Here is a 23341-nt window from a genome sequence, read left to right on the forward strand (position 1 = left end):
TTCATACAATTTGAAAAATGTAACGTGTCATAACCATGCTGACTTGAATTGACCCTAGACCTGTAAGTATGAATGAAATTTTGGCACGCACAAATTAAAAATTGCGTCCATTTAAATATTCCTTAATTAGGTATGAGCATTGTATTATGTGTTAATTATTATGGAATTTCATATTGGCCCTGTTATTGGTTTGAGGTCAGTCATATTGGTCAAGGTGGTTGTAATGATCCGGAGGCATCGCCAAGGGCCAGTATGGCTGTCAAGGCCAATATGATTGACCGAAACCTTCAACTGGGCCAATATGCAATTACATATTTAATAACAATTTTATTAACCAACTCAACTAGATGATTTGTAGAACAGTTATTTTCGTGTCTTACCAAGAACATGTAGGTTTATTTGCATTAATCAGTCTTAAATATCCTTTTTGTATAAATGGAAGATTTTTTTGTGTTTCTGCAACTTTTAGTCCAGGTGATCAGAATTCATGAAATCCAATTCTAACTAAAAATTACAGTGTCAAACGACCAGAAGTTATAGTGCAGCATTTGCCCTGGTTTGATCCATATTGGCCCTATATAGATGCCTGGTTTGAATTCATATCAATTGGTCAGTTTTTGACATATTTAAATATATTTTAGTTAGTTGGTTAATAATGCATATTCCAGAGCGAACATTTTTATTGATGTTTCCTCAGTGTGTAAAAATGTTGATAATCGCACGTAATTTTTTGATGAAGCATGCAAATGAAAAATCAGAAATGAAACGTTCAATTCTTATAATTACATTTCATGTATTTTCCTTATTTATTTCTAAAACATTTTAGATATACATAGGAATTGACCATACACTGTACACTGTGATCAATAAAAGTAGTCCACTTAATTGTGGGTAATGTCCTAAAAAAAGATTTGTTTCATGGACTCACGTTACATCATTTGTAAAGCCAATTATCAAATAAGACTGGCATACTTTATAATCAGGTTCCCTGGTCAATCTCATAAGCAACCCTAGGATCGCTGAAAGTATAGACTCATGTCACCAGTGAGGGATATGCACAATATATGAGTAAATTGCCGCTTATGAAATAAAATAAAAACAAAGATGGGATCATCTAAATTATCTTTGTAATTGTGCATTTATATTTAAAGATGATGTACATGTAAGTAATTAGAAAAAAATATTTAAATGCATCTCTCTTTAAATTTGAAGACTAGAACATTTAAAAATAAATAAAATAACATCATAATCGCTCAGCCAATCAAAAGACGGAAGACGTCACTGGCGACCCGGGGTCATATTTGAGAGAAACTTGTGGAACAAAAATATTACCTTGAGCAGCAGGGGACTTGAGAATTGCACTCAGTCTGTCTGTCCCTCTGTCAGTCCGGAAAATTGAAGTGTTCTCTATTTTTTTCTTTGCTATACACTTGCAAATATTTAGCTGATTTTTGATATGTGTGTCAACCTTGATGAGTTACAGTTCAAGTTGTTTTGTTCCGTTCCACTGATTTTTGTCTGAGTTGTGGCCCTTGAACGTTGAAAAATTTACTGAAATTTAAGTTTTCTGCCGTAATATTGGCATTAAAAAACATGATAATATCTCCGAAAGTACATACTGCGAGCTGGTAATTGAAAAGCCATGCAGATGAGTACAGTAGCTTAACCTTACATAGTCAACAGCAATAATTTTGATTATGTATGTATTATTTTATTTTACAGGATCTTTGGCACAGGATAAAAAAATAGAGCTTACGGTTTCTGATGGTATTCTCTACAAAAAAGTAGGGGATAAACTAGTACTGAATTGTCATACTAACCAGATGGCCAACTTCTTGATTACTAATCCTGTGGTATGGGAGAAAGTAGGACGTGATGGTTCAAAAATGAAGATATCATCGTTAGCTAATGTTGTGGAAGGACTGAAAGAAAAATACACCATCAATTTGCCACCTAGTGAAGCAGGAATGACTTTCAACCTTCAAGTGAAAAATGGTTTGTATAGTAGACAACAAATTTTTATTTTATTGCAGTACAGGCATGTTTGACAAACAGATTAAGAATTATCTAAGGCAACTCATTACACTATTAATTTCATATTATGCCCCTGCTTAATGAGTGGGTTGCATATTGGAATCACCTCGTCCGTCAATCTGTCTGTCCAACCAGATTTTTTCGGTCACAAATGGATGGATTTATATTTGGTGTTTGGCTTCATATACACTTGTAGAAGGCCATATGTTGTAAGCTATTTTGGTCCTCTATGATATTAACTTCCTGTACAAGTTAAGAGCAGGACAACCTATGCGACTTAATGTTTTAGCATCCTTATATTTAACAAAGCAGTTTAAATAATAAAATACATATGCATGTGCAATGTATCTGTTTTACATTTTAAAATTTGGGCATTTAACTTAAAATGCTTTAAGAAGAGAAATTGCAATTTCCAGGAAAAGTCCTGTCAAACTCATTTACACAGTAAATCTTATTATTAGATTCACGCATGTATATAAACTCTAGAATTTCAAAATTTAAACTGACATAGCTGTTTTTTTTTCTTTTCCTATTTTCAGTAGTTACATTTGAAGATGATGGTCATTATAGATGTAAAATGGAGAATAATGGCAATGTTTTAGCAGAAGCCCAAACTGAAATAGTTGTCTTGAGTGAGTATGATTGATATATACATGTTTATACATGCAATTTATTTATTTTTTTTGTTGGAGGAAGGAAGTTGCAGGAATATGAGAAAAAAATGTACTCTCCCTCTTTTTCAACTGTAAAAATGATACTGTGATGCTGTGGTGATAATCACTAAGGTATTGTGGCCCTTACTGTTTTTGAATTTAATAAAATGAACAAGTTCTTAAAAGAATTAAACTATTTAAATCGAGTAAAAGCGTATTGATGTCTAGGATATTGTTCTACAATGTTCTTTTTCACTATGATCTTACTAAGTTTGATTTTGGGGGTTAAGATTTGAACTCTTTAGGAATGAGGGACCAAAAAAAAGGGCCAGAAACAAGCATTTTCCTGATGTCTGGCCAATAAATTTGTTGTAAGATGTTCTCTTTTAAATTGTACTACAAAGTGTCATATTACAAAAGGAAGTCTTGAATTGTTTTTTGGTAATTAAGCAAATTAAGAATGAGGGGACCCGAAGGGGCAAGATACAAGCATTATTTTATATCTGGATGTTAACTTGAGTAAAAGGAATGGATCCCTTTGAAATTGTACCCAGACTTGCCATACTTCAAAAGGAAGGTTTGGATTGCTTTTTGAGACTGTGACTGAAATGATTTAGTAATTGAGTACCGAAAAGAGGGCACTTTGATTTTTGTCAAGTTTTTAAATCACAGTCAAATTCTAATGCTGCATCAATTTGAATGGTGAGTGCGTATCCATATTTAAACTACTTGCCTCAACTGTTCAGTGTTGGACCTCTGCAGTTGTATCAAGCTACACCTGCAAAGCATTTCATTTCTTTTTAGTAATTCTCCCCTCTATTACCTTGTTATTATCATAATTTGCACCTCAGTTTAACTGTGCATTAAAGTTATAATATGTGGTAATGTAGATTTTAGTCCTTAATCAAGACTGCTTGACTATTTAATTGGTAGATTTTCTTCCTGTCTGTACACCTGGACCTCTTTTTCATGTCTGTGCATACTTGTTTCAGACATACATGTAATACTTTTGAGCCAGATAAAATGGTTGATGATACTTCAGTATTAATTTTCTTGACAGCAGTTACCACTACAAACAAGCTGCTTTATATTGCTGAGGTAGCTCTTTTTGTGCTTTTTCTCCAGTGTTATATGTTAATTTTTTTATTTTTCATAGAAAATATGGACAAGATGACATTTGCCATTGGAGGCACTGAACTTGACACAATATCTTCTCGTGCCGAACCAATCTACCTTGAGGAAGGAGATTATATACCAGTTTGTAAAACAATGGGATCTAACCCAGCTTCTGTTATTAGAATGTACCTCAATGGTGTTGAAATAGGTGCTGACCAGAGTTTGGTAAGGCTAAAATAAAATAGAATCCTGTATTTTTACTGAACCCTTAATAATCTGGAAACCTGTCTAAACCAGATACTTTTAAAGTTCCTTTAGATCATTTTATTTGTATTTTGAACCTCGGTTAATTAAACTTGTTCTTGGATTTTTATGGATTTGAATCATCCCAATTCTAATGCTTTAGTATTTTTTTTTGCCAATATCTAAACAAAATCCAATTTTAAGGAGGTAAACCTAGGGTAAGGGACTCTGGAAATCAGTGATATTTTTATATCGTAATCAATTTGACCAAAGCCTGTCAGGCTTTCATTTGAAACTGAACAAAATCAGTCCCAGGTACTTTGAAGCTAACATCAGATTAATGTAAAATGCGGAATACAAAAGTCCCAGATTTGTAAGTGGCATGTCCCATACCATAAGTCGACCTCCTTAAAGTCTAAAAGATATTTATAGGGGTGTTACTTTAATGTCAGTGAGTGGGTACATGTATCTATAAATAGAACAACTGGTGCGACTTCTTTTTTTTCCTGTTAGAACTGTACTAATCCAGTCAGATTCAAATAAATTTTAGCAACTTTGTTGTACTTCCAGGGTAAATTACAATGTATTTATTTTTGTAAAAGTATTATGAAATGAATTTCTTAGAACCTTTATTTAGGTCACACTTCAAATAATGTTGACTTCTTCTTGCTCGACTTTAGCTCCTGGCTTTCCAATTTTGTGGTCATCAAATCAAAGATTGATGCTTCTAAATCTTTGCATGCAACATGTACATTACAGCTATCTCTTACTTCTCCCACTCTCTGTTGATAATATGTAGAGTATGTTTAATAACTTACTATTAAATGTCTGTATTTGTAAGAATCAGGCAAAATAAGACACATGCATGTCAAAAACCCACCAATCTGACAGTATAATTTCACGCAAGTATGCTTTTGCTATTTGAAAAGACCATTATTTGATCTCTGCATCACTGGATTTGCTCTGAAAATTTTCAATAGAATGTTAGAAAAACGAGGTTTTTGACAATTATCTGCCCTTGAAATGTTCATTTTCAGCGCATTTCAGTGAAATTATAACTCAATGGTGCAGCATGATATGGAAAATCTTTACTTTTTTCCATGATTCTGATGGTGCAAATAGTCAAATTACACTATCAAAATGATGGGTTTTTTCATACTATGTTTCATCTACTGCCTGATTCTTACAGGGACCTACACTTAATAGATTTTCATGCATTAATATTCTGTTTGTTTGCTTGTTTTTTTTTGGTTTTTTTTGGCTTGAAATGTTAAAAAAAAAATGAAAATTAATACTTCAGATTTTTTGTGAACAGGATATTATGTGTCCATAAAATTTGACATTAGTTTTGCTAAATTTCAGGTTTCTGCTAAAGATACAAATCGTAAGGATCCACCCCAAGTGTTCAATACTGAAAAGAAGGTAAACCTGAAACTCACTCCACAACATAGGAACCAGATACTCAAATGTGCTTCCTCAGTGCACGACGATCCTGCCATGAAAGGAGAAATCTCCTTTCAACTGGACATCTTCAGTGGTTAGTATTAAGCAAATTATATCCACTCTTCTATACTTCAGTGTAAATGGATATTTTTCGTGATGATTTCATTTTCGCTATATTTGTGGTAGACTTGAAAATGGAAACATGGTAATTCCTCCTAATATGTGTGTTTTTATGATTTTTTTCCATGTTTTAAAATGGAATTCAGCTTTCTTCTTATTAAGATTTCGAGTTATAAATGTACAATACACTCAGCGACCTTTGTTTCTCTAACACTCAAGTCAGAGTTTAAATCCATATTATTAGGTGAAACACCGTGACAGTTGGATTTTTTCATGGTGAAATTTGAGTGTTACACCCACCCAGCTGAGAAATTGTGTATTCCAGTTGTTAATTGTGTGCAAAGAACCACCAAGTTTGGTGAAAAATCACCCAGCACGGTGAAGTCAATCTCATTGATATGGATGTTAGTAGCCGAACTCCCAGGTCACTGATCACCAAAATTAATTTGGGATCCCAGAAAATCACAACAAGGGAGTTTGAAGGATGTGTGAAAATTCTTAATCCAATTGCCGAAATCAATACTAGTTGATTTATCCAGCTTTAATCCAAGGTGTCGGTACAATAAAATTGCGGTTAAGACGATTAGCACGTGGTATTAAAAATTGCCAAATATAACATGAAAATCGTAAAAAAAAAGGACATTTATCGTTGATGCATACTTCCTTACTGTCCTGTATTGAGTAATTATAATGAATTCCAGCCCATGTTATGACCACAAACACACACCAGAGACATTGTATACAATGTGTTTATTTAAATTTATAAAAATAGACAACTGTATACATATGCAAGGTTCATCAAGGGATTATTTTTATACAGGAGTAAACATTGGTCGACATCAATGAAAGTTCAAAACCGTTTAACAAAACTTATAATTGAAATAAAGATATATATAGATTGTATTTGAAACATACTTTAAATAAGAAATTTCTCAGAGTTAACTTGAAGCATTTTTGCAGTCGAAAACAATCTGCGGAGGATACTGTCTCGTCTTCATTTGGACGTCTTTTAACTTATATAATTATTACTGACAATGTTCCCAGTCCTGATTAAGGGCTTCTACTTTACAATTCTGTATACATATTATCTTGGCACTTGTAATTAGTTTCTTTATTTCTATAAAAGTTCTTCAATTATTAAAACTATCAGAAACTAAAAGTGTCACTGGACTGTTTTTACAAGTCCAGTGTGGGAAACCATCGCTCACTAGCTTGCCAAATACAAGTAGATGTGTAATTTAGTGAGTTCTGATTAGCTTACACTCGTCAGTTTGGTGACCGTCATTTCATTGGCAATTTCCAAGGGAAGTTAATCAGCCAACTGGTTATTTAGTAAAACATCACTTACCATCATACATTAAAAAATATTCCCTACATTGTAAAAAGTTTAGCTTGAATTTGTCAAGTGAAATTTGGCATGATATGCACAATTTTTTATTGACTTGTAAAGCATTGTTTACAATCTGCCATTTCAATTTCCGGTAAACGTGATGTGCCAAAACCTATGGGACGGTCCCAATCTTGTATTAATATTCAATTGAAATTATCTTGGTAATTCAAGATATGTTACCTTGCAAATTAGTTGTTTATTGTTCATTTTATTACCAAGATATGTTACCTTACAAATTAGTTGTTTATTTTTTAAAATAAAAATGAACAGGAAGCAAAACATTTTTTTGTTTCATAATGACGAATCTGTTGAAATATAATTTTATTTTTAAAAAATGAGTTCAGAAATGGAGTACTTTAAATATTTTGTTACTGTAAAGTACATGAAAAACTTAAATGGGAGGGAATATTCGAAAGTGGAAAAGTTTTTGATAAAATTAAAAACAAATGAAAAGATAGTTGAAGAAAGAAAAAGAATGGCAGAAGAAGATGACACAGACAGTGTCCTTGATCCTTGATGAGATTGAAGCTGCCGTTAATAACACTTTTTTTTTTTTTTTAAAAAAGAGTATTTGTGTTACTGGACCATGTTGAAAACATATATTCATAACTCACGGAATTAAATTTTATCCTCAATATTAATGTTATTTTTGTTTCATTCCGTCAAGTAGCTTTCAAAACTTAGTCGCCAAATTCGGCTAGTTGAATTTGTCTTTTGCGAGCAAGATCAATATTCCACTAGCCAGAATGGCAAGTTGGGGAAAAAATGGTTACCCACACTGCAAGTCCGTCACTAGAATCAAATTACAAAAATCAATACTTTCAAAATGTTTTATTTATATTTATAAATAATAATTATCAATTTACATATGCAGAATTAAAATTTCAAAAGATTGCATTATTACTTGATAAATATACGAAGTAATAATTCTACATGATATCTCCCACTCATTGGACGAAGCTGTAAATAAAAAATAACACACCAACAATTGATAAACATGTACAAAATATATTTAAAAAAAAAAAATGATGGTGAATTTTTAATGACATGACTCATTTTTTTTATCTTCACTGCTCCGAATTACCTAAGAAACAGAAACACAATATACATCGTATCTTACAATGAATTCCCTGTTATACGACTATTGCATCATATAAACGATTGGTGTTGGCTGGGTGGTAAACACTCAAAATTTCGGTTAACACCGAGTTTCACTCAGGTCGGACATGAGTGTTAGAGAAACAAATGTTGTTGAGTAAAGTGTAACTAGTAGGCACCCTGTAGCAATCAGTCTGTCCATCTGTCCACAACAGATCATTGTCCTGGCTGTAACTTGTTTTTTTTTAGGGGATAATTTTTAATATTTGGCATGACAGTAGATCAGCTCGAGATGAAGTGTTGTATGTTTAGTGACATCAAGGTCAAATTAATAATAATAATAATAATGATTTTTGAATGGCAAATTCTTACTGGCATGAGGGTATATCAGCTGAAGTCAATGTGTAACATACCGAAGTTGAATTTTGACGTCAACATCAAATTAATGATTTTTGCATGATTGATTTGTGTCTGGGCTGTAATGAGCTTTACATGATCAAATTAATTTTTTGTGCACGGTTGATGTACAGGATTTTTACTACAGCAAGGCCCACTGAGGTGGATTCCATCTTAATTATATCTGGTTTTTACATGTATTCAACATTTCTGATTGACATGTATTCAACATTTCTGATTGCATGTTTCTGTTTTTTTTTTTTTCTTTTTTTTTATTTTGGTCAGCTGAATAAAATTACATGTAAAATCTAATAATAAAAATCTACCATTTTTACAAAAAAAAAGCAGAATACGCTTACCCTACCGGTGCACCTGGTCCATGCTCCCAGTTTTTAGTGGAGTCGGAGTTGCTCATTTGCTTTTGTTACTTTGTATGTATGATTTTAGTTATTTTATGTTCTTCGTTGTGTATGTCTGGTCTTTGTCCCTGGATTACATTCTTTTGATTACCACTATAACCTTGGTTCCCTTGATTACTCTTACAACAGCAGAACATAGAACAACATTTATATAGAAACAGGGATCTTTCAACCTGTGTGGGAAAATACCATCTTTAAATCATTTAAAAAATGTTTTTATTTCCATAGAAACTGAAACTGTAGAAATTACAATGTATTGTGAAATTTATAAAATAAACAAAATTACTTAGCTCAATTTAGCTGTTTAATGAAAATTGGGCTGACTGTAAACCAACATTTTAGTGCAGAATTTGTTTTCACAAATTTCTGAGGTAGAAAAATTTGTGAAAATAAATCCCAGGTAATACACATGTATGTCCCTTCAGTATTGAATACATGTTTACTGACTCTTTGTGAGGAAAATAAATAGCTGTGAAATTGAATTGATATCTGAATGTTAGTATATGTATCAGCAAAAATAAGTTGGTTTTGCAGAAGGTCTGCCTGTGTATGTCTGTCTGTATGTGACAGGTAATTATCTCCACAGCACACTTTGGTCGGGTAGTGTAAAAAATGCCCGTCATTGACCGAAAAATTTTGCATTTGACCGACGACCATTTTCCAATATCGGACATGAAAAATTGTCAACCCTTATAAATTACAATCTGCTTGTTTTTTTTTAGTGTATAAACATCCTGTCAATATTTCTCCTAATTGTTTATTGGCAATTGATTCACAGGTGTGTGTCAATTTTAGCCACTTTTGATTTACCTGTAACTGATTGGTTAATTGCATAATTGAATTAATAGTACACATGCAGCCCCATTGCTTATAGGAATTAATTGAAGTGACTCAGAGAATTTTCATACATTTATTTGTTGATGTATGAAGAAAAAAGTTTGACAAGTCCATCATTTTCCCGCCAATCTTTCAGAGGTAACGAATGCACATGAAACTGAAACTATGAATCAGTCATAGTAATTAATAATTCATCGATTGAATCATTTTAACACAGAAGTCAGCAGACCATTTAAATCAATATACAAAATGTGTTCGCGATTTTCTTTCATAAATAATCAACTTTTTTTTTTCATCACTCAGAAGTTTTTGGCTGTATGCCTATGTGATGAAAAAGTCTGAGAGATACGATGTTTTGTTTACATGCTAGAATGTCCATGTGTAGTCGAAATCAAACTTGTTCACTCGCTCTGATATTTTGTGAAAGACAGAGTATGCGATGAAACAACTCGGTGTCTAATATTTACCTTAAAATAACTACATAAAAAGGTTTTTTTAGTTTATTTTTTATCTTAGCATGTAAAAAACTGACACAAATGTCCGCTGAAGTTTGATAAAATGTCCGGCAAAATTTCCAGACCTATGGTCGGTAAACACATTATTTTTGCACTATCCGTCACTTTTTTGTTAGTGCATTTCTTCAGAAACTGCTGATTGAATTTCATGGAACTTTGTAACAACAAGATGCAAGGTTGAGCATATTACCAATAAGTTAAGATCCACTGAATTTTGTTTGAATTCTACCCCTCTGAACTTTTGAACCTGGAAACAGGGTAGATATAAGTTTTTATAGGATAATCAAACTTGACTTTCTAAGCACAACTGCTTCATGACTAGCACTTTAATTAATTGAAACTTTGTAGAATGGTTTTATTGAAACTTTGTAGAATGGTTTTATTGAAACTGAAGAATGGTTTGGTACCAATAACATGTATGAAGTCATCTCTTACAAACTTATGTAACCAGATTTAGTGAATTTTGACTGTTAAAGTCACTTTGATAAAACCTGAATTTCACCAGTTTTGGTTTAAACAGGGTAAAATTTAATCTGGGTTAATACCTAGTTTTATTGCAAAAATATGTTAGAATGCAGAATTTTATCTAGTTAAAAGATATTTTGGATATTCCATTGGTAATCACTTGTTCTATCGTAGGTAACTTACGCACTTCTGTCGATTTTCACACTTTACACAAGGTTTTTTTTTTTAAGAATCAGACTATATGTGAAAAATCTGAAACATTTATGTCCAAAATCCATCATTCTGACAGTATTATTTCACTCTAGGAAGCTGATACTCTTCTGAAATACCTTTATTTGATCTCTGCATCACTGGACTTGCTTAGAATTTATCCAATAGAATGTTAGAAAAATGTGTTGTATTTTTTTGACAGTTATCTGAATTTGAAATGTTCATTTTCAGTGCATTTCAGTGAAATTATAACTCAATTTACAAAAATGATAGGGAAAGTCCTGTCCTTTTTTTTTCCCTGATTTACCAAAATGGTAGGGAAAGTCCTATCTTTTTTTCCTGGATTTTGATGGGGCAAATAGTCAAATTAAACTTTCAAAATGGTGGGTTTTATCATACCATGTTTCACCAAGTGCCTGATTCTTACAGAGACTGACTTTTAATTATCCTATGATTCTTTTGCAGTGGACCCCATAATCACATGTGACAATTCCTCAGCTGTCAATGGAGATAAGTGGGTAGAACTCAAGTGCAGTATTAAGTTGAAAGGAATCAAATGCAGTAACAATGAGGAAAGCATTTTATGGGAGAACAGTGATAGTGGAGAGCAGTATAAAGTATCAACCAAGGATGCCAGATACACTGTATTCTGTGAGGTAATTGTTATACCTACTAAAAGTAAAAATCAGATTATAGATACATTGTACAAAATTGTTACGGATTGCTTTGAAAGGGTTATGAATATTCATTTATACCAGTGCCCAGCCTTGCTTTATCTTACTGACTAAAAAGACTTCCTGCCATATTTTTGTAAGGGATTGATCTGTTTTTTTTTTTTCTTATATAAAATTTGACTGTTGATAACGCACCACAATGTTTTTAAACTCCTGATGTTTTGACAAACTGAAAAATATGAGACTGCCTTCATGTGCAACACATACTGTGTATCTGCATTTAAAGTTAAATCATTTTAACTGCATATTTAATTAGCACTCCAGCTAAGAATCATGCAAAATGTGATACATAATTGGAAAGCCTACGTGTGCTCCAGGTGGTGGAATGGGGTACCCCTGGTGTGTTACATGCTGGGGTTGTCAGGCTATAATACGGAAAACCTGACCGCAAACCATAGTGGTGCACCGTGTTGGGAAAGATGCCATGTTCCTCGCACGTTAAAGAACCCTACTGTGGTATTCTCCCCGAATAGGAACCATAGGGCTCCGCCACAGGAGGCTAAATTGCCCGACCCTACCCACCTCTCCCTATTTCCGGTGGCAATCAAAATTTGTCAACCCCATTGTCCTTGTGTCCCATCCCTTTTTCATTTCATTATCATTTCATGTTCATTTTATCATCAATTTCATGTTCATTGTCTGTATATAGCTGAAATATTGCTGCTCGGACGTTAAACCCAAACAAACAAACAAACAAACATATTTTTGTTTTGATACTTTATTTGAATTGCCATAGTAACAGAAATTAACATTTCTGAATTTTTTTAACTTCTGACAAACAATTTTTTGGCATCTGTGTTTCTTATCATCCACATATATAGGATGTCACTTACGCTGCATTTTTTTTCAGGATGTAGGAGACGGAGAGGTCAAGACCACTTTTAGAGTTAAACAAGTCACTGAAGCTGATTTTAAGTCTGACTTTTTCGTAGTTTTTATAAATAAACATAACACAACTAAACGAAAGCTGGTTCCATTAGATCAGAGTAAGTCTTATAAATTCGTTTGAGATAATATTAAAAATATGAAAGTGTCAAATTAGTAGATATGTACTCCAAGGTTTTACTTTCAAATGATATATATTTTTAAGTAAGTATTTGTTCAGTTGTCTAGTCCTTATAAGTTTCAATAATGGAAAAAGCTGGCAAAAATGGGCCGATTTTCAAACTTTACATTTAAAACGGACATACACATATACATGTAGTACATGTATCCATATGCAGTAAAGTTTGTAGAAAAATGAGTCATATTTGCAGCATCTTGAAACTTGTTGACACATAACTGGACTTTAAGACCTGCAGCTTGGAAGTTTTTATCAGACTGAAAACAAATCTGCCTGTCAAATTTGTATGTGTTTTCTACTAGGATGAGTAATGACATATTACTAACCTTTTAGATGGTCACATTTGTTTAAACCAACAAACTTGATGATTGGTTAAAGGAAATATCTGTGGCCAATGACAACTATTGTTATATAGTTATTAGGAAGAAGAGGAAGTTACCTGAGTAGTGATTCTTGTCACATCTGTTGTACTGAATACATATTTTCTTATTCGAATGAAATTTCAATAGACTTAAAAAACCATGTAACCGAATTTATCATTACAGAGCAGAATTAAACAGTACAGACAAATAATTAATAGGACATTTGGTCTGAACAATGATGGAATTTTTATATATATACACACATTTGACCTATGAACTATAGACCTGTCTGGTAGGAAATGCAAAAAAGAATTGAAAATGGTTGACTTAAATACAATGTATGCCATAATGGAAATACTGCTTGTGGAGATATTTGAAAACCCAACCTTAATCAACTTCTGCAAATGGCTGTCTCATAGTGTTGTAGATAACAAAGTTATAGTAATCATGACACTTTGTCTTACAGCTGTTATCTAAGACAAGGTTAAAGTTCATTTGTTGTTTTTGACATGGTACAAAATCTTGTAGACATTCAAAATCTACATTTTTTACATTTTGAAGGCGAATTTGCTCCATCGTAGGATTTAATTTGGCATTTGGGATGTTACTTGAATTGTCAGCTAGGGGTAGGAATAATGTGTCTGATGGGAGAAATAGGCCTCAGCTTTCTGTGGGCTGTTGTTTCTATATGCTAGGAAACCTTGCCAGACTGCTAGATTATAATAGTTACAAAGCAGGTTCTGATGGATTGGTAAATTGTTCCGAGTTAAAATGCAATCTTGAAAGCAATCAATCAACTTACTGTAACCTTTAATCTTTACTTCAGAATTTTCAGAATTTACTTCAGAACTACCCAGCATACATGTAGTCCCACAGAAAGGTTATTTTTTACAGTTTACATAATTCTATTTGCTATTCCTTTTTTTCAGTTATTTGTTTTTTGATTTGTCAGAAAAAATGTTTACCATTCGTAGATTATCACTTCTCATTTTCACAAAGAGTGAACACTCATTTGAGTGAATATAACAAATGGTAATTTATTTAAGGCCATTCAAAGTTAATTTCTTGGTTCTCAGGAAGGGACACAACTCTTACAATATCTGAGGAAGCGAGGGATTTTTACCTTTTATTAATTGCTTCAAGAAGATAAAGGGGGGGGAGTGTTTTGTATATTGATGAAATGGGTGAAGAAACAACCTTAAGGAGATACACCTAGGGTAAGAGACACAACTCTTACAAATTATTGGAACGTATGTATTCTGCATTTTACATCAATCTCATGTAAGCATCAAAGTAACTTGGATTGATTTCATCCGTTTCGCATAAAAGCTTAATTGACTGAAATTGAATATGATACAAACATATCACTGATTTCAAGAGTTATGTCCCTTACCCTAGGTCAACCTTCTTAACAGAGACCATGAAAGCTTACGATCCAAGAATTTTAATATAGTTGGCCTTTTTTTTATAACTTTTTTGCTTATGACATTCTTGCCATATATCTTAATTATGCCACATGATTGCATGCCTTTGCACAGTTTTTAAAAAATGCCATTGTTTTATTCATATGAAATTCTTTATTTGATAATCATATGTATATCAAATGATTCTCAAGTGTAAATATTTGCATGATAACATATGTACACATGTAAGTGAAAGAAAATGTTTAACATGTGTTAATCATGCAAGATTCATATGAAAACTGAAATATATGAAAATTGTTTGATACTAGATGCATATGTAAATCATATCAGAACTCATTACGTCCAAATTTTGTATTGTTATTAAATATGGTATTAATGATAAATGGATAGTTAACAAGTTTAGTAACTCACCACTACCGGTATTTCAGATTTCAGATTTTCCTGAAAAACTTTGCATTGAAGTTGTAATCAGTTAAAATGGATGACGCAGACAATTTTCTAAAATTCTAACTATGTAATTAATCAATTCAAATACAGGTTTAGTGCTAGGACAATATAAACAAAACAAAAATTGATGGGTCAGTGTGCTTGTTTTTGAGATGTAAACATTTGAAATTTTGACGGGAAAAGTATTTCTTTTGATTTTACATAGGTTTTGTCTTATTAGGTTTTATCTATTAAACACTCTAAGGAATTAATAAGGATTTCATATAAACATATGAGTTAATATTTTAAGGTGTGTTCAGTGAAATGGTAGAAAGATGAGTGGGGGTCACTGGGCAAAAAATATCAATGCTACAAAATGGATAAAACCAGAGCAGTCTGAAAATCTGACAAAAATGAAAATGGCTTAAATTCTGATAAAAATGAAAATGGCTGAAAATGAGCAGCAATCACCCTTAAATATAGGACCTATGTATCAGTTATGATGTTAATGTTAAACTATATTTAGAAAAAAAAAAGAATTTTCATATTGTACCTCATTTGATTTTTTTACCTATTTTATTTTAGCCCCAGAGTTACAAATATGGTAACCAATTACTATAGTCAGTAACATTACTGAATTTAGAGTTTTCCAGAACGGAAATGATGCATTGCATATAATAATAATAATAATATATATATATATAATATAATATAATATAATATAATATAATAATAATATATATATAAAAAAAAAAACAGTTTTTGTTCCATATAACCAAAGTTTTTTCCCAAAAACTGTTGGAAGTAACAATAATATGTTAGTACAGTTAAGACCTACCAAATAGGGTTTTATAGTGGGTATACTTTTCATATTTTACACTTTTACATCTACACTTATATATAGTCCTATATAGGTCTTTAAAGAGTGAGAAAGTGGATATCAAGCTGTGTTTTAAAGGTGTTTTTGTTTTGTTTCTTACAGATTATAACAGCGCAACAGGGATCAAGTATGCAGTTTTCCTCTTGTGTTTTTCTCTTCTGTCAGCCGTCTTTTTATAGGAATGATGCGACTTAGGATCAGAGTTTACTTGTTTATGAAGTTCAAAAGTCAAAATATGGTATAATCATGCTTGCGTTAGTTGTAACTCTAAGTGTATGTTGTGGTACATCAATTTGATAGAAACACTTGTGGGATAGGAAATGGTTGTGGAAAATATTGTTCAAAAGGGTGATAGGTGATAAGTTCAGACTGCTCATGGCTATTTGTACACATCTTGTTGCCATTGAGATATAAAATATTGTGTATACTCATAAACAAGTAAACAGTTTTAACAAATTTGTTGGAGATTAAGATCTGAATATGATAGAAGAGTAGTGTTTGAGGTGGCAGGTCCTGAAACATGGATGTGACAGACCAAGATGGATTAGTGGACTTAGTTACTTTTAAGCAATACTGTAGCAATGGTGAAAGGCTGTTCCAGAATTAAATGAACTGAGAGCATCAGAAACAAACAAAAACAAATTCTTTTGCAAGCTCTCTCTTACTAATTGTACCAAAATTTAACAAAATTCAATCATTTTCACTGTTCATAAAAGTTTGTGGTCAGTTTGATGAACTGGATCGAGTCTCATAAAAAATCTCAGTTTGAGATTGTTTTAAGAAACCCAGGCCTGAAGAGTCTTAAACATTATTGGCTAATGGTGCTGTAATGTATTCACTCCCCATTTAAATGCATTTAAAGTAGTAGATTTCATTCAAACTACAAACTTTTTATTGTTTGAGCATGATGAAATTGGCTTTAATTCCTAAACTCCTAAGCATTTAATTCTTGAAAAGTTCTGTAAACTAGGTTGTATAAAGTGTTTGCTCATGTACATGTATGGTTTATGTTCTGCCAGTATTTGAATAAGGTTGTGAGAGTAAATATTCTGCATACTGTATGGGTTATTAACGTGTGGGTTTCAATTTTCATGGTTCGTCAGTTTTTCAATTATCAATTCATAGGCTTCATTAGAAAATCTTAGTTTTAAATTGGAACTTTATATTTGGTTTGAAACTTGCATTTGTTCAAAACAAAATCACTAAAGCCATGAGAATTGGTATCACACAAAAAATAGCTTTTATGTATATATAAATAATTAAATGTAAAATTCTGCAAGTGCTATTATAATATACATTTGTAACATTTATTGAACTTTGCATTTTTCATGGAAAGTCATTAATTTCTATAAGAAAATGTGCAACCTTCTGATATTATTATGGGCAATTAAAACTAATGAAAAAAAAATTGGAAAAGTATTGTGTAGTGCTATGCAAGAAAATATTAGAAAAAAAGATAGAGTTGCCTCCCTTTTAGCATTAGTATGGTATCTTTGGGGATATATTGTAATATATGTAGTAAACTCAGAAAATCCATAGAAACTTTGTATATTGTGCAATTCATCATGATTTATTCATATGTGCTCATAAATACATGTATACACATATGTAAGTTCATCAAAATTATACATTGATATTTATTAAACTGTGAAATGCTGTTTTTCCCTGCTGTTGGTGTATGAAACAAGCCATAATAATGACAAAAAATAATTGTTAAATATTACCATATTCTGCAGGTATTCATAGTATACATGTAATCTAGAAAAAAAAAACGGAATTCCATACTTCAAGCCATGCCAGTTTTTTGTTAGTATTGAAATAAACCATTATCAAGATGCATCCTACTGTAGCACGGAGGGACATTTTTAATCAATTCTACATTTTTCCAAGTTCTTGCTCTGCTAGTACTACATATACATTTACATGTATTCTTGTCATGATTTTCAAATTTTAGTGAATAAGCCTACTTTGTATTAAATGTAGTGTTAAAATGCATCATTTAATTGCTGTGAAAAGAATATATGTAACATGAAAGTTGTAACATGAAATTGGCATTGCTTTTTGATAAAGTACTCCAGGTCTCTCATGGTATCGTACTGTTATGTCGTATGCCACTAAAGCTTATATTTGTTTTGCCATTTCTACTCATCGGTATTAGTGATATTTTTTAGCTTTAATATTTAACTTGTCAAAAGCCACCAAAACTGCTATTAGGGTGTAAAGGGATCTGAAATGTATGGTTTGTGATAAATGGTAGTCAAGTGGTATTGATCCTGCACAAACTTTTTTGGGTAATGAAAAAAAATGAAAAGAAAATTCAGTTAGGAATAATATAGAAAGTTCATTCTCTTCATATATTGTTATTTTGAATTGATAAATAGTTTTTGTCATTGCTCAATGGAATAATAATTGTCCTGAATAAAAATAGTTGAAATCCCTGGACATATGAAAATAACATTGTCAAAATGATAGGAATAATGGTAAACAATTTGTTAGGTCCCTTTTGTAGAGCAACAGCTTGCAGGATGGGGGAGGTGGTAAGAAATGTCAAAATGAAACAGGCTTGTAGTGACACTAGGCTTGCATTGCTCATAACATTCCCATCAACCATATTTTAATTTTATTCGTATTTAATATGCTTTTTATTCTTTTATACTGAAATAAAGTACTTTTGTTATTCATTCATCTTTACATTTAATTTGTACATATGCTTATGTTGTGAAGATAGTGAGGAGCTTGATTAAAACATTTATTGCCAAATGTACATATATTTGTACATATAGAATTTGCTTTTAAAATACCTCGTTGTACAAATGGTTTTGTGTAACAGAAGTTAATGAAAAAATAAAAATTGGCATTTTCTCTTCATTTATTTAGTGATAATCTAGGTACACTTTTAGCAAATTAAATAAGACGTGATGTTTCAGAGACAAATTTTATTAGTGTGTTTTTTTATGTTATTAAAAAAATGTCAACATTGAGCTTAGGTCAGAATATTTAATACCTTTTTTATACTGATTTGGATTTCTTTTTTTTTTGTTAAGATTTGTTTTCTACCAAAAAGTACACATTTCTATGAATCAACATTTTTAGATTAGTGAATAATTTAGATAGCATTTTCCCATGATATGAATGCTTAGTGCTTTATAAGGTTTTTTTTAGGAGTTTTATTTTTTATGGTTTTGCTATGTCTTTATTGTGAGTGTAGTTTCATAGAGGTAGAATTGGTGTAAGTATTACAGAAAAAAACTGTCTAAACAGAATCCAATTATGATGAGCCCTAACTGATAAATTTGTTTTCAGTGTTTACAGTAACATAACAATGCCATTGGAAGATTGAGTCTTTGTTTGGCAATGACTGGTTCAGTTTAGACAGGGTTTACTTTTTTATGGTGTAAACTGTAAATTTTGAATATTTCGGTGTATTTGTTATGTATGAGATTATTTTTGAAAAAAATTAAAGTCAGAATCATAACAATCATAATAATGACTTTTAATATCTCTTAATGTACTGAACAGAAGGTTTTTTTCTATTAAATGCAAATTAGTTTGTAAAAGTAACATGATGGGTTTATTTGGGATTAATTTTTAAGAAAGAAGTTTTGAAATAAAAACTTATACTTTATTTACAAATTATTTTATAGAGCCAATTTTAACTGTGCCTTGCAAGTGTATATTTATAACAATTGTTCACTATACAAAGCATTGCGGCTTCACATAATTAGACCAAGTCGAGTTATTTTGTTGACCTTTGTCTTCTTAAATTGTTAGGTGGCAATTTGTTTACATTGTTTAAGGAGGTAGACCGAGGGAAAGGGGCACAACTTATAAAAATCATTGGAACGTTTGTATTCAGCATTTTACATCAATTTCATATAAGCATCAAAGTAACATGGACTGATTTCATTTTGTTTCAATTGAAAGCTTGATATGCTTTGGTGAAATTTATTTGTTATAAACGTATCACTGATTTCATGAAGTATGTCCCTTACCCTAGGTCTACCTCCTTAATAAGGGTTAAAAATTCTGGCTCATACGTATTAATAAAACAACTGTAGTTAAATATGGCCTTCTATATGTTGTAGAACATTTTAGTATTTTATTATTCAGTGAAATTTCCAGCAAGTTCCAGCAAGGCCATACATATGATATGCACAAGGAAAAGAAATTGCCATAAAATTGAACTTCAATGATTTTGCAAATAAGTAGAAATAATAAAATCTTTGGCTTGAAGTAGCATTCTGCCATGGTCATCTCTTACTTTCTTCATTGGCAACTATTCGAACAAGAAATCCGATGTATATAGCTAATTTCCATTTGTGTATAGCTGTTTGTTCATATTTCCATGTATAAACGATTATATATGTATATTGTGTTCTCTATTGTTTCATTTTTAGTCTGTCTACCTGTACACATACACAATGGGTTAATACCCTTGGTTTTGATTAGTGTGTATTAGTTTTAGAGCTCTGTAGATTAATGCATTATTGCATTATTTTTTCCATATGATTTAGTCTGTTGCAAAAGGTACCTATTAATTAACAATTTTTTAATTTTCAAAACACTGGATTTTATTCCTGGATAAAAAAGGCAATCATATTGAAAAAATGCTTATCCTTTGCACAAGTTTGTTTTTTTAATCAACTAAGTCAGACCTTTGAAGCTGGATTTGTCTATTGACACTGGTCAAGCGGTCAGTTAATTCTTCAGCTATAACAGTCTAGGTTTAGAAGTTTATTAAATGTTTTCACAAATATCAATAATAGCTGTTTGTATAGTTTCTGTGTTAAATTTGAACACTGTTGATGTAGTTTTTAGTAATTCATTATTTCTGTTGATTTTTCTTGTAGTAAAATAGGATATGGATTAACTCCCATTGGTAGGTCAACAGTAATGAATTAGTGGATAGTGGTTTCTAAAAATACAACAATCAAAATAATCGATGCTTTAGAATATGTTGAAGGTCAAACAAAATATGAAGAAAGTTGTGATTTGAAAGTTTTCATACATTCCTTTGCACAGTTCTTCTTGGATTTAATGTGTATATGAAATAATTTTTGTTTGCTATGAACTCTTTCATTTACTTTAAGCTGATTTTGTTAGAATGACAATATTCAGCGGTATTTATTTTTCAAGTGCATTTGTTAGCTTGACTTGATATATAAGCAGCATTAGTTATTAAATAAATTTGTGCTTATGATAGCATTTTGTATGGTTATATTTCATAGTTCGTTTTAGAGGTTTTCAATTCTTTATTTCTACAAATCAGGTGTTGGTATTGTATTTTTTTTTGGACCGCAAAGTGTTTTGTAAACAATATTATTTTGTATACTTTTTGGCAAAGAGGGGTGTGTCTGTTATGAGTCGGGGTTGGGGTGGTGTGTTGGTTTCCAAAAGCGCCAATAGAAATTCAGGAGCAAATTACCGTTGATTGGTTTTGGAATTTAGTTTTCATTTTTCTTTTAGAGCTACAAAAAAATCTCTCATCTTTGCAATGATGCCCATTACTGAAACGATATGTGTAGAATTCTATCTCCAATATAATTGTTTTACACAATGATTGACAATGCAATGGTGATATTCATGTAACTACTCAGTTCAGATAGCATAATATGAAAGAGTAATCAAGGGAACCAAGGTTATAGCGGTAATCAAAAGAATGTAATCCAGGGACAAAGACCAGACATGGAAAACAGACACACACAACAAAGAACATAAAGTAACTAAAATCATACATACAAAATAACAAAAGTAAATCAGCAACTTGGACTCCACTAAAAACTGGGAGCATGGACCAGGTGCACCGGTAGGGTAAGCGTCCTTTGTTTTTTCTAGAAACATAGTTAAGGAGTTTCGATTATGCACATAGGATTATACAATTTTTAATTGAAAAAAAACAAATTTTTTGGGGATATTTTATAGAAAATGTGAGTTAATGAATTACCTTTATATGGATCGATATCCACACTGTGTTAAAAAAGAAGCTTCAATTTGTAGTACAGTGCGTTGATTGCTTACTTGTTGATAAGTGAACCGAGAAAAAAGTATTTTTTAACAAGACCAACATCTGAATGTGTTTTTTTATGTTGTCAACATGTGTGAACGACTGTTGTTTTTAAATTTGCATTTTTATTCATCCATTCACAGTTCATTGATTAAAATGCTTCTCATTGTATTTTGTGAACTTATTATCTCCCTTATATCTAGAACAACGTCGCAAATTAGCGAGCATCATTTACATTTTTTTCTATTCCTTGATTTTTATAAGAAAGTTAAAGAGTCGAGGATACAACTGGTTTCTTGCTCGAATATCGTTGATAGTCGAAAGCACACGAACACTTTAATGTAAAGGAACAAAAAAGGCAGCATTTTATCAATATTGACTTGGTAGGATAAGCGGTAGCATCATTTCGTATTAATGACCGATATTGAAAAATATAATTAGTTCCCGCCACTATGCCGAGAGTTGTAGGTGCACAAACAATTCAAGTAGATGTATCAGTAGGGGTGTAAGTGAAAAATATTTATATATTGATACTTTATGTGACTTGGTCCATAAAAAATCGAATTGGAAATTCTCATACAATTGTAACCGGAACATTATAACAGAACATTAATTAGGTAGAGGGATAATTACGAACGAAGCTACGTTATACGGATCCAGTGTTAATCCACACTATACCCAGTAGTAACTTACACATAACATAATGTAATCTATTGACGACATTCTATTACACCTTGAATCAGGTACTGGTCGTATCGTCGTATTATTACTGCAATAACTGTTATTTATTTACAATGCATTACTATCATTCATCAAAAAATGACAAAATTTGATTAATTTTATCATATCTTCCTAATTATATGTAAAGGGGAGAATAATGTCCATAATGACCATCTCTTTTGTAGCAGAAATATTACAATTTATTTAGAAATTTAAAATGTAAGGTTGGCTTACTACTTACTAAATATATTTTTATCAGTATGTAAGTTTCATTTTCTTTTATTTCATACGATGTGAGAATTATTTTTTTCTCGAAACTCTTTATTTCGTGATTTCTATCAAACCTTTTATGACACTGAAATCCGTGGAGACCGCTAATACTAAAATAACTAAGAAGGGTCTTCAACTATGTTAGCTATTGATTGAATAATAAAAATCGTAATAAAACATACACGAAAAAAAAAAATCCAAGGATTGGGATAAAACGAAGGCTTGTTTTTGTCATAATTTTGATCTTGATTTAAACCTCTTATATCGTTGATCACTCCGTTCTCGCCAAAAATCGATAAAAAAAGATCAGATCTTTCTATTGCTATCTATATATGTCAATTACAGATCTAAAGTGTCAAAACACTTGTTCATTCTAATCATTTACTATTGTCATCTAATTATTACTTACCATAAAACAATAATTAAACGAGAGTATTCATGTTTTGCCGGACAGCGGTGATACACATTTCAAATATGAATTGGCTAGTTAGCTAAAGGTGTTTGGCATTTTGGACTATC

The 23341-nt window shown here is 31.6% G+C and overlaps 1 protein-coding gene across 1 annotated transcript in view; it reads left to right on the forward strand.

The window, feature by feature from the left end:
* LOC148603001 (uncharacterized) overlaps positions 1 to 22003 on the forward strand; it is a 46262-nt gene extending 24259 nt beyond the window's left edge. The window contains exons 2-8 of the mRNA XM_088553936.1: positions 1723 to 1995; positions 2574 to 2666; positions 3844 to 4028; positions 5409 to 5583; positions 11405 to 11595; positions 12524 to 12659; positions 15931 to 22003. Of these exons, the coding sequence (XP_088410062.1) occupies positions 1723 to 1995; positions 2574 to 2666; positions 3844 to 4028; positions 5409 to 5583; positions 11405 to 11595; positions 12524 to 12659; positions 15931 to 16007 (1130 nt within the window). The 3' untranslated portion in view covers positions 16008 to 22003. The remainder of the gene's footprint in view (positions 1 to 1722; positions 1996 to 2573; positions 2667 to 3843; positions 4029 to 5408; positions 5584 to 11404; positions 11596 to 12523; positions 12660 to 15930) is intronic.
* Positions 22004 to 23341: the final 1338 nt, after the last annotated feature.

This window comes from Perna viridis, chromosome 11 (assembly GCF_037379345.1).
Source record: "Perna viridis isolate PV_CMFRI_1.1 ecotype Kerala chromosome 11, ASM3737934v1, whole genome shotgun sequence".
Lineage (NCBI taxonomy): Eukaryota > Metazoa > Mollusca > Bivalvia > Mytilida > Mytilidae > Perna > Perna viridis.